General features: G+C 38.6%; 1 protein-coding gene across 2 annotated transcripts in view; it reads left to right on the top strand.

The window, feature by feature from the left end:
* Positions 1–15,813, top strand: part of dapk1 (death-associated protein kinase 1) — a 94,737-nt gene that overhangs the window by 45,861 nt on the left and 33,063 nt on the right. For both annotated transcript variants that reach the window (XM_041787041.1, XM_041787040.1), the window contains exons 5-11: positions 930–1,059; positions 3,320–3,368; positions 3,547–3,573; positions 8,252–8,404; positions 10,398–10,443; positions 10,552–10,641; positions 15,006–15,098. In XM_041787041.1, coding sequence (XP_041642975.1) covers positions 930–1,059; positions 3,320–3,368; positions 3,547–3,573; positions 8,252–8,404; positions 10,398–10,443; positions 10,552–10,641; positions 15,006–15,098 — 588 coding nt within the window. The remainder of the gene's footprint in view (positions 1–929; positions 1,060–3,319; positions 3,369–3,546; positions 3,574–8,251; positions 8,405–10,397; positions 10,444–10,551; positions 10,642–15,005; positions 15,099–15,813) is intronic.

Raw genomic sequence — 15,813 nt, 5'->3', positions numbered from 1 at the left:
TGATTATTTTAAAGAAACCCACACCTTTCAAAAGTCCCCTGAGTTGGATTTGTTTACAGAAAATGTCTTCATCAGTCATCATGATTTATCTTCCTAAAATACTTTAAATCATAAAATCAGGAAGTAGCTGCTGTTAATTGTCATTTTTAAAAAAAGCTGTAGCCATGAATACATGATTAAAAAAAATACAGATTAACTTTCTTACTTTACTGATTGAGTCGTCATGCCAGTAATACTGTTATATACTGCTGCTAGGTTCAATCTGCCTTAAATCAAATTTCATATTCTTTTGGTTTGATATAGATGTAAGATAACTCAAAACAAGAAAACGTCCTCCTTTAGTCCAGTGTAAATATAAGTCTGTCAGAGAGGAGAAAACAAAACTAGCATTCTGAGCAGGAGCTTTGTTGTTTTTCCTCAAAGTCTCCTGCCTCCTCTGCTGCACACAGCCAATCTCAGACTAAATCCTTGAGCTCAGCTCATAGTCAGCCAGAGAGGAACAAAGTTAGGAGCAAAGATGGCTCTGGAATATCCGGGCTCTGTTGTTTGGTTTAGCTTGAAGCGCATCTTTGCTGTCCTTTCCTTTTTCCCACTTCCTCGAGAGGTTTTTGAACTTGTGTTTTGCATGGGATTTCCATGGCTGATGAGCCTCCTTCCTGCCAGCCCTGTTCCTGGTTTTGTGTCGAACTCTGCGGCTTGATACCTTGTTTTCTCGCAGTTTGTGTCCTATACTTACAAATTGGGGGTATTAAAAATGTGTACTTTAATTGCTCTGGTAGCCTCATGCCTGTACTTCATTGTTATTAGATGCATACTAATAAAAAGCTTAAAAAGAAAGGGTCTGCATAAATAACAATTCATCATACCACCTTGACTCCTCTTCTTTCAACTATTTAGTTTTTGACTGTTTCTCTCTTCTTTCTGTCTAGCCGGAGAACATCATGCTGCTGAACCGCTCAGTGCCTCACCCGCGCATCAAGCTCATTGACTTTGGTCTGGCACACAAGATAGATTTTGGCAACGACTTTAAAAACATTTTTGGAACTCCAGAATTTGTGGGTAAGTATTTCCTTGCATATCTGATCATTATGCCTCTCTACATTCTTGTCTGATTTTTCACTACGCAGATTCAGCGCTGATTAGTTTGCACAAATAAACTCACCGTGCTTCATCTTCTCTACTTGCACAAATACACACACAAACAAAACTGAACCATCCTGTTTTGCTGGCTTTGTCCCAGGGGTTGAGTAATGTTGGAGCAGGTGCCAACTGTGCCACAGGGACAAAGTGAGAGACCTGATAATAGACTGGAGACCATCAGAACTCCTCCTTCTTGCCCACACACACTCACACACAAACTGATAGACCCATCAGTGGCTCTGTCCAAAGTCCCTTCAAGTACCCCTTTATCCCGGGATGGCTGCCAACACTCCCTTGTTCCCACTCCTAGTGTCATCCCTGGCCAAACCAGAGCTTGTTCCCAGTTCAGCAGGACAACCAGGGAATGGTCTAAATAAAGAAAAAGAGGCAAGAGGCCAGAATGATGAGGAAAAGCAGGTGCTGAAAAATAGTGCTCTGAAATTCCTCAGGTGATAAAAACAATGTAAATTATGTAATAGGCAAAGCAAGCTTTGTTGGTGAAACATCTTTCAGGAACAGCAGTTTAAGTGTTTATAAAGAGCTCTGAAATACACATAAGACTTATAGATACATAGGTTTTCATATAAAAAACTGTACTTCTTCTACAAAATTAATCTGATTCAAAAAATTCAAACATTAAAATGTTCAAGTAGGAGAAGACTACATTTACTTTCCAAATCAATGTCATCAAAGCTTTTAAAGATTTTAAGCCCTTTTTGCAAATTTAAATGGAGAATGAATGGGTGTTGAAAGTGTTGCATTTTCACTGTTTTGAAACCACATACCAGCCCTAAAAACAAATTCCTGAATTCACTTAGCAACTCCTGTCAACATTTAGAATATTCCCAACACATCAGGCTTTTTCACTATCATTTGATTTTTTGTTGTTGATACTTCACAATGGCCTTCAAAGATGGTTCCCTTTTAGCTCTTCAAGGCATTTTACATTTGTGCCAATGGTACTAAATCCTCAGATTGGCAGTTGGGCATATATTTCAGGAATATCCTTTGAATCAACCAGTTACTCTGAGAACAAATTGCCACTCACACCATACATCACACTCCACATACATAATAAAGGTATGAAAACGTAGGTCAACCTGTATGTCTTATGACAAACCTGTTGACAAAGCACAAGAATCTAACCTTTTGGAAGAAGAGGACCAACTGTAACAGGAAGATCACCAAATCCCCCATGTACTCCAGTGACAAAACTTTGACAAACATTTCAAGGACACCAGAGAATAGGACTTTTTTATGCTGCCCTGGCCACATTTCTGACTCTTAACAACACAACATTAACATGATAGATTCATCTAAGCCTTTTAGTGCTCATTGGGTCTTTTTTTTTTTGATTATGGTCATTACAGGCTTGGGCACATTGACAGAAGTTTGAGATGGTGTCTACAACTGAAATCTCAGTCCAGTCTGCTGAGTCACCCAGCATTTCCCATCAGCACCTGTTACACCTGTGACATACAGTACATGCATACATAAACAGTTTAGTCAAATCCTTCACAGACTGACATTCATCAACAAACAGCATCACTTTAGTACAAGCTTTTCCACAATGAATTATTGGATTAATCGATTACTTACATATCAGTTACCTTTTTCAGATGTAGCATTAGCAGTAAAGCATCGGCTTGATTAGCAGGCAACATTCACAGTACCAGAAATTACATTCTCTAGTTCAATAAAGTCTCAGAATCATGACATGTATTTATATAGTTTATTAGGGGGAAAAACAGTATGAATTTGCAGTACACAAAAAGTTAGTATGTTGCACTTAGAATGTTGCTTGTGGGGCCATCAGCTTCACAGCTTTTTCCCTTCTCATTAAGTAAGAAATTTAAGTACTGATCCATTAATTAAATAATTCTCACACCTGACAAGAGAGAGGAAGGAAAGAGAGAAATAACACTCACAGAAGGTGTGATTAGAAAATAACAGAAGCTTATTATACAAGACTTAAAAAAAAAAAACAAAGATGCTTGTGAACCTGACAGCAAGTGATAAAACACTTAAACAGGACTCATCGAGGAGAATTTTCATGAGCTAAACAAAGCAATTAATATGATGAGGAAAGGAGTAATCACATAAGAGTATGTTCAAGATCAGGTTATGGTTATCATTTGCACGGTGACCTGAATTGTAATCTTTTGCATTTGTGTTACAGCTCCAGAAGTAGTCAACTATGAACCTTTAGGCCTGGAGGCAGACATGTGGTAAGTCAACAAAAACTCATTATGTTCATAAGCTGTTTGCATTAGTCATTATTGTTGTAGAGCATCTGCTGTGAGACAAAGGTGTATGTGTTTTAAAAAGATGTCCTGCTGTCATAATACCCCACACTGTTTTGTTTGATGTCTAAAATCTCTCCTTTCTCTCTCCTTCTCTCCTCAGGAGTGTCGGTGTGATCACCTACATTCTGTAAGTACCGGAGAGCCCCCAGTGATGAATGACAACTGTGTGAAGTGTAAACCTCATGTGCATTGAAAACATGCATCCCTTCGGGGTTTTAACAACAGCCACCTTCACCTTTATGGTTACGTTGTCTTTAACACCCTAGGGCGTCCTCACTCATTGAACATGACACTCAGTAGGTCATGGCTGCTCTTTGACCTCTTTGTTGATGAACTCTAGTTTGTTCTGGTTAGGTCATGGCCTGCAGCAACCTTCAAGGATATTTAAGCCATATTTGAGTTTGATATTGGCACACCAGCTATGTGGATGTTTGTGTTTAAATTACTTTTAGGCTTCTTATTAAATATTGATCAAATAAAAGAACTTTCCATTTGATTCTGATACCAGTGTTTCAAAATGTTATTTTAGCCGATTGCTGATGCAGATGTTTTGTTTTCCCAAAATACTGACAATTTCTCTCACGTTGGATTACAAAAACAGATCACAGTTTGTGGAACACAGGGGTGTCCATGTTTTTTCCACTGAGGTTCACATACAGAAATATATAAGCATGTCAGTGCCACTTTAATATCCACAAGATGAGTTACATGGTTGTTTGTAAAACCAATATAGTATAGGTTGAGATATGCTAGTGACTGAGTAGGCTTAAATGGCTAGTTCTGTCAGAACCACTTTGTCAAGGAACACATGATTCACAGCTATATACATATCCCCCTGCCCTTCCACGAGCCTGTATGTTGATCCTATGCCAATGAGCAAAGCCTAAGGCAGGGACAGAAGCAGCAGAAATAACAAGGCAGAGCAGGCATCACTGACAATTGAATGACACTGATTAAGTCAAAAGCAGAATGAAGGAGGAACTGGGGTGGAGGAGGGTTGCAAGAGCAGTTTGCAGAGAGAGTGGTAGAGTGTGGCCAGGCAAGAGCACAATAAATAAGACAGCATGAGAGCAATTGGCCAATAGCATGCTTAGAGCAAATCAGCTGGCTGTCAGCTGATGAGGGCTTGCATGAGATCAGCTGATCTCAATTATGGCAGTGCTTGACTCTGTGGCCTGCCTGAACTAAAAGTATATGCTCGTTTTAATAGTTGACAAGGCAAATAGACAATCATTTCCAGGTTAGAAAACAAGATATTGTTATTATTTTGGTTGCCAATATGCTTAGCATATACAATGTTATCTCAGTTTAATGACAAATAAACATATCAATAAATTCATCTTGTCAAGATGTTTGTTTACAGAATTAGCATGGTAGCACTGCCTTGTGCTGAAACTATAAAGTACAGTACAGTCAAGCAAAAGCTACATGTTCAAATGTGGACCATATTTCATTTTATTCCTAGAATTTGCTGCGGGCCAATCAAATTTGGACCGTGGGCTGCAATTGGTACCCGGACCATAGTTTGGACACCCCTGGTCTAAAAGGTTGATTTTCTGCCACGTAAAACACCTAAAATAGTAGTTATGTGTACTAGACACCAGCATTAAAATTGTTACTACGATTTGCTGATGTGTTGATGTTTGTGAATACGGCTAATATCACTGAAACCCATGTTGAAGCGACATTAGTGTATTAGTGTTCTGTGTACATGCATGAATGAAACTTAATTGAACCTTCATGCAGCATAATAAGTAGCTGATATCAACCCCACTTTGCAACTGCAACGGGTTGGGGTTTTTGTAGCCTGGTAGCTGCAACAGGTTAGAACTTGGGAGGTCAAAATTCAGCAAGTTCTGTAAAGTAAATGACGAGATGTTTGATTATATGATTCATAAAACATTTAAGACCAGAGGATATAAAATTTAGATGTCTCTGAGGCAAAATAATAGCCCCCAAGAAATGCCGTATTCAGGCTGGTTTGGCTAGTGACCCTGGTATTTTATCTGGTTTAGTCTCTGAATATTGTTTTTATGTTGCTGCTCATGAAGTGGACAATTAGATATTTCCCCTCTTGGGACAAATAAATCACAATTTGTGGATGTAGCTCACTGTTTAATGAAGTCTGCAAAGGTCAGACAACTTTAAAAGCAGCAAATGTGAAGTCTCATAATTAAGGTTTAAATAAATAATGTAAAATGTGTGGTATTTGTGGCCTCTTTGTTTATAATTTAATTAAAACAGCCAACCTACCTCATCCTCTGCAACTACAGTAAGGGCTTTTAAGCAGCCGTCCACAGACATGTCAGCACAGTTTAAGTCAACAGCCAGAGAGAAGTTCATGCCCTCAGCGCTCCACAGATCAACTGCTGCTTTCTCTTGTAGATGCCATCTTCCTCTCTATATGACCGGCTGTAAGGCTTTTCGAGCTCCCACACACATTATCCTCAAGAGAGACACGAAAATGTTCACATAAAACTACACATCAGGTGTGCAGCCCACACAAGCATGTGGAAAACTCAAATGTACAGCAGAGTAAATAAATGCAAAGCATTTATACTATCTCAGAATTACAAAATATGTAACTGCAAGCATTACACACTTAATTTTAGGGGTGTAATTTGTCACTGATTTTGAATGATGCATAATTTTTTTCTCTAAATTACATGAACTCACTCTTACAAATGGATCCATGCACACATACAAACTGCACACACCATCTCTATTCATGATGTCCACCCACACAGCTGTCACAGCTCTGCCTGCCCGACAAGGTAGAAAATAGATCGTTCACTGCCTATTATCACAGCGGAGCAACTGTATGGTGCACATAGGACTCCTCTCTTTCTGTAAGAAAAAACACACATAAAGGGAAAGGGAGAACTGGAATAATCCAATTAACATTTGGGGTGAATTTGAGGAGCATTGCAAACTCTTAGTGGAAGTATTTTCATGAATAATAAGCAAAATTGCTTCAATATAATGGGAGCTGAACAAAAAAATCCATTAGGAAACTCTAAGTCGTAACAAAGTGCTACTTATCTATTTTTTGAGAAATGGGGGAGGGATGTCATTTGCATGAGAAAACATAACCTGAAATAATTCTAGTAATGCAGTGAATCAGCGGCAGTTGTTGTGGTTTTCTGCTCTGCTGGAGCTCAGTAGGTTGGTGGTCTTTATGATGGGGTATGTTTCGCTGAAACACTTTCAAAAAACAGTGAATACAAAGATGCTACAGAATCTTCATTGAACATCTCATTTTACTGCCTGGCTTGATGAAGACTTGTCTTAATTATGTGTTTGTTGTGAGCAGCTGCAACTTGTACAGCCAATAAATTTGTGTGTTTCCACTCAACTTGAGCCTGACCTGCAGCACCTCCGTGTCTGTCCCAGCTGGTGTTTTAATTAGCGGCTGGTGCTGACGAGCTGGAGCAGTTTCGGTGTAGAGAGAAGGGCCTCTGTTAGGTTAAATTGCCTGAGCGATAAGAAACCTCATCTGCATGCCTGACCGCTCAGTGTGCTGTACTGTGCCTGTTCATCCATTGGTGGACTTTTATCTCCTCAGTATATCTGAGTCTTAGTACTCTACTATATCTGAGTTTTTGTTTGATTGAAAGTGTGAAATTCTAATAAAATTCCTGCAATCTGCTTATAATTGTTCATTCCCTGGAACAAAGACATTGTCCAGCTGATAATGTTTGACTAATACTTCAGTTTGATAGCAAGACTTGACTAATGATACAGTGGTTAGTTGCTTTTTTAGCTCCATAATCACCTTTCCCAAATCAACATTAATGTCATGATTTTGGTTTTTTGGTTCCTTTTGTCAAAATTCATAATAACTTAAAGTCTCTTTAAAGTGAAATCCAAACTTTTAACACAGTAGATATGTTGAAATAAGGTTGCTGTGAACATGTGAAAATACTGAGATCTATGTTTGGCTAAAATTTGGATTTAAATCATTCAAACGTTTTTTAACCTCTTTCTTGGCATGGTTCTATTTGAGCAGGGATATCTGAGTCCAGGACATCACCAGTCTCGACGGGGAATAGACCCACCCCCTAACACTACAATGATATAAAATCACAGAGCAGTTCATCTCAGTACAGTCTGTTGATGTCATTGTCTTCATTGAAAGATAACATTCAGTAAAATGCTGTGATTTTGTTCACTGTGTAGAAAATTTCCAAAATCTATCAGCCTGGGTGACCTACGAGTCATTAAAGGCATCATAACAGAGAGATTTGTGTCAGAAAAGAGAACATTTAATCCCCGACTTCTGTTTCTTTGCTCCAACACAGACACAGGCAGCCACCTCTGATTAGAAGCATTTTTAAAATTTGATTTAAAATTTGAGAGGATCTTATTTCTTGTAAGTGGGTGTGGCTTCAGCTCTTTAAGCCCACAGGCTCACACCATCCTAGAACAGATTTAACCGCCTCATTTTTCATGATTTTGAAGTTTAATTTTATAAACTTTGACATGTTTTTCATGACTGAAGTTTGGCCTGGTGGTTCATAGTTACCTGTAATATGACAAATCTGAAATAAAGATTGTTTTACCTTGCTGGGACTTTAATCACTAACAGCCCTGCACATCTGTGTAGCTCCTCTATTGCATCTTATACACACTGTACTTTGTGTTTTTATATTCTAGTTTGCATATCATATTTTTCTGTATCAATCTATTTAAGTTCCCAGTCAGCAGAAGTAGTCAAATTCCTTGTATGTAAAAACTAACCTGGCAGTAAAGCAGATTTTAATTCTGATTCTTCTGATCCTTGTAAATTCTGTCCCATCCTGCAGACTGAGCGGTGCATCTCCGTTCCTGGGCGACAACAAGCAGGAGACTTTGGCCAACGTGTCAGCTGTGGATTACACATTCGATGAGGAGTTCTTCAGTGGCACCAGCATCTTGGCCAAAGACTTCATAGCACGGCTTCTTGTCAAAGATCCAAAGTATGACGGACCACCAATTCTCATTTTCTCATTTGTATATTTATTTGTTTTGTTTGTTAGTAACCTAATTTTTAGTTATTTGGAAAATATGTGTCAGGCTTTCCAAAGCCTCTATTATGTGCAGTAACTTGGGGGGAGAACAGTGACTCCACTAAAGAGAACACAACTGTAACTGCTGAATATAAAAAAAACATGACAGAATAAAATCACTTTTGGGTGATCAAAATTGAAGTTAAATTTCTTTAGCAATAACTGAGTGTCTGCGAAAGACACTAAACACATTTAAAGTTTCTTTCTTCCTCCTGCAACACAGTGGAGGAGAAGTACATGATGGGTAATTATCTGTGTGAGGTTAATCATGTTTCGTCAGGATAGAGAACGAGAAAAAGAGTCAAAGCGTCATTACACAAGGAGACAGGGATGAGAGAGGAGTCTGACTTCACAAACCTGAAGTAATGGGGCTTTTAGAAATCCTTGTCCCAGTGCATCAGACTGGAACAGCTTTTAATTGATTTACAAAATGAGCAGACATGAACCCACTCAGCTGGTAGAAAAATAAATTAAGGCTCCCTTGAAGAAGACACAGTTTACTGTTTAATAATGTTCACTGTGACACTGGACTGCAGCAGCAAAGCTGATAGTGGAAACACTATCAGTGTGGTTATTAGTAGTCTCAGTCAGCAGAGAGAAGAATTGTGGGTTTCCCCTTTGTGTCAGGTGTTTGTGAAAAGGGCTATGGTTTGGTGTAAAGCCTGTGACTTTCACACATGGCAATCTGGCACACTTTAACAAATTGAGGCTTCTTTTTTTCTAAGCAATCAGTCAGTTTACAGGGGTTATTGAAGAGATGTGTCAATGAGAGACTTCCTCTATCAACAAGCTTGACTTTGATTCATTGTCAGAAGAGTTATGTTTTGTAATGTTTACTCAAATTTACTTCACCATACTTACAGGACACACAATCATATTCCTGTGAATTGTTCAGAAGTTTGTCTCCAAGCCTTATTTCAGATATGGTTAAAGGAAAATTTGATTAAGTAAGAATAATAAATATCATGAATGAATGATGAGGAAAATCAGTCAGATGCCTGTTTTAATCCAACCAGCAGTATGATCAAAGTAGTATTAAAGATGACCAATTAACAATAGTAAAACTAAGATAGTCTTAAATAGTCTTGCATTGCACATTTTGAATTTCAGGTCTTAAAAGCCTGATTTTTACCAGTGAGAGGTCTTGAATTTTAGCAGCCACTTTCATTAAAACATGTCTTCATCCAATTTTTGTTTTTAGCCAACCTTATATGATATTAAACATCCTCCTGACAAATTGTTAAAATATTCGACAGAATTAAGGGAAGTTAGTGTTGGATGCTCTAAATTTTCTGTAGGAGGACCCCGCCCCTTCTCTGATTTTGTCTGACTTACTGTGATATAATAAACTCTGTACTTTTGTGAAACACTAGTCCAGTGCGTTAACATATGGGCTACTAGGTTGCCCACTTAAATACTTGCAGCCCAACTTTATTTTAACAGGTCTTTCCTGATCATTTTTTTCTTCTGCTTTTTAATAGTTACACTGTTTAGAATCAGCTCAACACATCTGGTCAGCACCAAAAATGTGTTTTGATAAATATCAATATTCTGTGCATTGATAGAACAGGGCCATTAAATGTGCCTGAAATCATCAAATTTTGGCATTTATAACCCTAAAAATAATCCTTTTGTGCTATACCATTGGAAATGGGTAAACAGGTCTTTGAATCAGAAAATTCAGTCTCAGTGTACTGAGAAATGTCATGCCTCTCATTTTTGACAATTTTAAACATCTTTTATCTCATCTTAAAGATCTTTAGTTTGATTTTTGAAAGTGTGAAGAAACCCTGTGAATATTTAAAAGCTGTGTTGCTTTAGGAAGTCAAAAATTGGATGATCTATCCAAATAAATTAGTTTTGTTAAACATTTCTGTGTTTGCTTATTTTTTTATCCTTTCAGAAAGAGAATGACGATTCAGGACAGCCTCCAGCACCCCTGGATCAAGGTTGGGCTGTTTCCATGTTGTTTCTTGATATCATCTGTAATTGTACAAATGTATCTAGACAGTTACATTCTCATAATATTATAATTTTTGTTGTTTTGTTTTTTTTAGCCAAAAGACACTCAACAAGCACTGAGCAGGAAGGAGTCGGCTGTCAACATGGAAAAGTTCAAGAAGTTTGCAGCTCGAAGAAAATGGAAAGTGAGTGATTTTCAAGATATTATGTCAAATGTTGCAAAGTACAACTTCAGGAAATACGAAATGTGTCATGTTTCAGCTCCTCTATCCAGTAACTCATGACATAAAAACTGCCCTGTGACAGCTTTGTGCCAATAAACATTCTCAGATGTCATTACAGGATGTCACCACTGAATACTGCAGGCTAGCCATAACCATGAAATTTACTGCCATGTTGCTTTAGTGGTTGTCTCCTTGTCTGCCTTGGTTCATCACAGCTGACCCAGCACTGCCCCCAGTCTGAGAGAAACACTGTGATCTTTTATCTGTGATGATTTGGCGATGCTGTCATGCAACATCTGAGTGTGGCAGCTTCTGGCTGTGCTGTAACCTTCATTGACTTTGACTTTATTTATTCACACTTGAAAAACTGACACCAAATCGTGACATATCAGCCAGAGATATACATGCAAATGTGGAAAGTAGTTTTTTTGTTTATTTGTCTTTTGTTTTACAGTTTGGTATGAGCAATAAAGTACATGGATGTAATTGTTCAGTGCCAACAGGAGACAGAAGAGCATTCCTCAGCCATGGAAAGAAAAAAACAGATTTCCCAGAACTTTAATTCTGCATAGTTATGATGCATGATGATATGACTGTAACCTCTCTAAAGAGAGACAGAGCCTTCGTTATCAGCTCCAAGCGGTCCATGCCGTTCTGCACGATGTGATTCTGTGTTGACTACAATCAAACTTTATCTGAGGATTGGTCATAGGTAGTTTATCGAAGTCCACTACAACTCTGCTCAGTGTAGGCCTCTGTCTCTCTGCTGCTGCATCAGTGTTTATGACGCTCAGCTATACAGTTCCCTTTGTTTCAGCCTCTTCATTACTCGCAGCAATGACACAAAATCCCTCCATACCGCTGATCATATTAAGCCTTTGGTTAACCAAGAAAACCTCACTTAGATTAAAATTCTTCTTTACGAGAAAGCTCTGGTCAAACTTTCCCACTTTCCTTGCATAGTCCCCAGGAAAACTGAGCACGCTGCAGAGAGATAGATTTGCTATGATGTCATCGTGCATATATAATTAGCCATGTGCTTGCCGTCTGAAGAGATAAACAACCCCAGCATCGCAGGACAGTAGATGTAGTAAGATTAGGCAACTTCTAGTTTATATTAACGCATTCTTGCAACATATCTTCTAGGTTACACAAAGTATAATATGCAAGTATTCAGTATTTACTTATCTGGTCATTTGCATGTTTTCTGCCGGACATTTTGACCGATTATATTTTTATCTGCCGGACTTCCGCCCTTTTTACCTGCCAATGATCAGCAAATGCCGGGTAATGGAAACTCCATGTAGCCCCATGTAGTCAGAATGGTACGATCTTGGTTACATAACAACATTTGACTATGAGGTTCATAGTAGAATCAGACTCCCCCAAATCGAATTGTCGAATTGCTGACTATTCCGGGTCACCCCTACAAATTACATAGTAATGTATGTGTAATGTGTATTCCACATTACACATACATTACTATGTAATGTATGTGTAATGTATGTGTAATGTGTATTCCACATTTGAGAGCCTCGTATAGAAAAAGCTGACTGCCCCAGGGAGGTCTTATGGTGGGCAATTTTACAATTACCACTGTCTGTGCCCCTGGTAGTTATACCACCAGTTTGCCTTTTAAAAAGTTCGCATAACATTTCTGGTGCTGAATTTATTAAACATTTAAAAAACAGTTTTCTGATAGGAAAACACAGAGAGACTGTCTTTTTCGTGTTTAAAGTGAGCTTATTTCGATTAAGCCACTCATATACCCTGTTTCATAAATGAAGATAGTCTCTCAGTTGTCTCATTTGGTCTTTTTGCTGAAGTGTATGTGACTGTATCATCAACATAGAGCTGACAGCCAGCCCCTGGACAGCTTTCAGGCAGATCATTAATAAAGACTAAAAATCGGTGGGCCTAATATTGAGCCTTGGGGTATACCTATCTTGTTCTGACGAAGAGCAGACTTTTTTGAGTCAATTTTTACACATTGCTCTCTTGTCCGTAAATAAGAAGCCAAAAAATTAAATGCTTGCTTTGAGACATTAAGTTTAGACAACTTTGATAAGAGGATGTGGTGGTCAACAGTGTCAAATGCCTTCTTCAGGTCAAGGAACACTGCCCCCACAGCATCCCCCCTGTCCATGGAACACTAAACATTTTCAAAAAAAAAAAGTTGCTGTTTCTGTGGAGTGTTTATGTCAAAATCCAAACTGTATGGGGTATAAGAGTTGATTTGACTGTAAATGATCAATCAGCTGCTCTGTCACCACTTTTCCCAAAACCTTAGACAGTACAGGACGAATAGAAATTGGGCGATAGTTACATAGCTGCTCTTTGTCTCCTGACTTGAAAATGGGTATGACAACAGCTTTTTTCCATTGATGTGGAAATTGACTAGATTTAATGGAGAGGTTAAATAAGTGTGTCAGTGGTTTTATGGTTGAAGCACTGTACTTCTTAATGAAGGTGGTGTCCAAGTTAAACATGTCTTTAGCCTTTGAGTTTGACAGCTTCCCTTATATGTCTCTGATTTTAAAGTGTTGTCTTTGGATGGATGTCTTCAAAATCACTATATTGTGACTTTTTTTAATCATCAGTATTTGTTTTAACATTTTAATGTCAGTTTCTGATGTGTTTTGTCTAATCGTGTCTTGAATTGTGAATCAGTGTTGTTACTTTTGGTTGTTTAATCTTTGGAATGTCGAAACTCCAGTCTGCACAACAACCTTGAAAATGAGGAGGACCTTAAGCCTCCAGCTCAGCTAAAATGTAAATCATAGATATCATTTATGGCTTGACTTCATCAAAATTGATGAGTTATCAAAATTAAACTCCCTGGGTAGTTTTTACCATATAGAAGTGAGCTATTGAAGACAAATAGCTTTTTTTAAAACCAGACTGTTAACAAGTTTTTTGTTCCAGCTGCAGAAATTGACATTTTCATAAGGTACCTTCTTGGGATTCCTTGTCTTTTGCAGCTAGCCAACAGCAGACACTAAAGGAACTGCAGTTTTTCTCTTTCACATTAGCTTCACTCATAAAAATGGAAGTTGTTCCCTGATGATTACCTAGCTTGTAATCATCGTCCTTTTTAACTGACATCAAGCATTTCATGACAACATTGGTTTTGTTTTCAGTATAAGGTATTGAAACAGATTTTAAAAAGCTTACAATAACAGGTCATGTACTGCTGGAATAATGGCAAAAAAAATTTAAACAAATAGAGCCCAGTCCGTGCTTAAAATCCCATGAAACAAAATGTGTAAGCCTATTTTTGTTTTACGTGGGCTTTTTTTGCCTTTCTCTGTCTCAAACTGACAAGCAGTGATTGCAGACCGTTAAAGTTAACTTTAAAAGATCCCTTTCTTAGCTTAAAGGGGACATATTTTACCCTTCTAAGACAAGTTTATATTGTTCTCAGAGGTCCCCAAAATATGCCTGTGAAGTTTGTTGCTGAAAAACACTCTGGTATAGGATTTTTCATGTCTGAAAAGCTCTCTGTTTCAGCCCTTCTCAGAACAAGCCGTTTCTGCGTCTGTGGCTTTAAATGTTAATGAGGTGTCTGACTCGGCCCCTGACCACACCTCTCTCCAGAAATGGATGTGGCACTATTATGTAACAGTGTTACAGAAACTTTTGTCCAAAGTCAAGGACCTCACTGGGATTCGAACCATCAATCTTCCAGATCAAAGTCAGCAGGATAACCCACTGAGCTATCCAGCATCTCAGCTAGCAGCTGAGAGGGAAATCAGCAGACGAGGGTGGAACTTTCTTCCAAGTGGGGAGGGTCAACCAAACCAGGGGGCGGTGCTAACTCCCCACATGGGGTCATGAGGGGACAATCTGAGAACAGGTTGTTTCAGCACACATTTTCTGAAAGGTGGTAAAAGAGAGGGTGGAAGGGAATGGATTTTTCTGGTATTTGAGGATATTGTGGACAGGCCAGGGACACATGTTTTTGTTAGAAAAGCCTGAAAAAGTGATTTTTGCGTAATATGTCTCATTAAATACATAATAAGTCCTCCAAAAGAAAACAGGATCATGATTTCTATGTCTAACAGCTCTATACTACTGCCCACTTCATGATTTAGTATTAAAACAAATGTTTGAAAAGTGTTGATTCTAGTTGCATGAGTCTACAGTACATGTGAAAAGGGTATCAAAGGGGAATCAGTGCGTACAGTAAGTAAGTGAATTTAAATAGAGCAGAAAATGACTTAATGTCTGCACCTGCCTGCCTATTCACAGTCATATTAATGAAACTACACATCAGTTTGTTCTACTTCTCCTCACTCAAGAAGCCACTTTTTGTCTTCCTCCAGCAATCCGTCCGACTTATCTCCTTATGCAACCGCCTGTCCCGCTCCTTCCTGTCCAGAAGCAACATAAGTGTGGCGCGCAGTGATGACACACTGGTAAGACCTAAAGATTTGTCTCTTTGTTGTGCTAAATTGGAGCAAATTGCAAAAAAGTGTTAAAATAAAGAATCAGCAAGGTCTCCACTCATATTCATCCAAGCTGATTAGATTTGTTGCTATTTGCATCATCAAGTCTGTAAATCACACTTGAGGGAAGCATGTACATCAAGAGGACCGTTAGTTTTATCCCTGCTGTCTGTCTTTAATATGACAGGAGACTTTTCAGCTTAATGAGTTTCTGATTGCTTTATTAAAGCATGTTTGCTTATAAGGACCCTGAGCTCTCCGTTACAGCTCTGGTATTTCTTACTCGACAATCTCTCCGAGAATCTGGAGTCTTCTGTAATCGATCTGTTCCTCATTTCCCCCGAGTGCCACAGGTCAGGTGTTTGTGGGATTGTTGGAATTTCATCGTGTGTGAAACCAGGTCGAACTATGTAAAATGTTCCTCCAGAGATGACAACCCATCCAGTTTATTATTGGGGGGCGGTATGAGATGATTTCAACAGGTCTGTTAGATGTAAACACAACAGCTTCACTCAGAGGTTTAATTATTTACAAAGTGTTATCTGCAGGCCAAGGCCGCAACTGTTTCCTCATGAGAGGTTTACACAGGAACTTCCACCTACCCCAGGTGAGCTAACAGGTACAACTAAACATGGCGTTGTGCCCCCCTAGAGTCCAAAGAGAGAAGTACAGTTGATGTTTACTA

This window comes from Cheilinus undulatus, linkage group 5, assembly GCF_018320785.1.
Source record: "Cheilinus undulatus linkage group 5, ASM1832078v1, whole genome shotgun sequence".
NCBI classification, from domain to species: Eukaryota; Metazoa; Chordata; class Actinopteri; order Labriformes; family Labridae; genus Cheilinus; species Cheilinus undulatus.
This window is presented reverse-complemented; position numbering and strand designations above follow the sequence as displayed.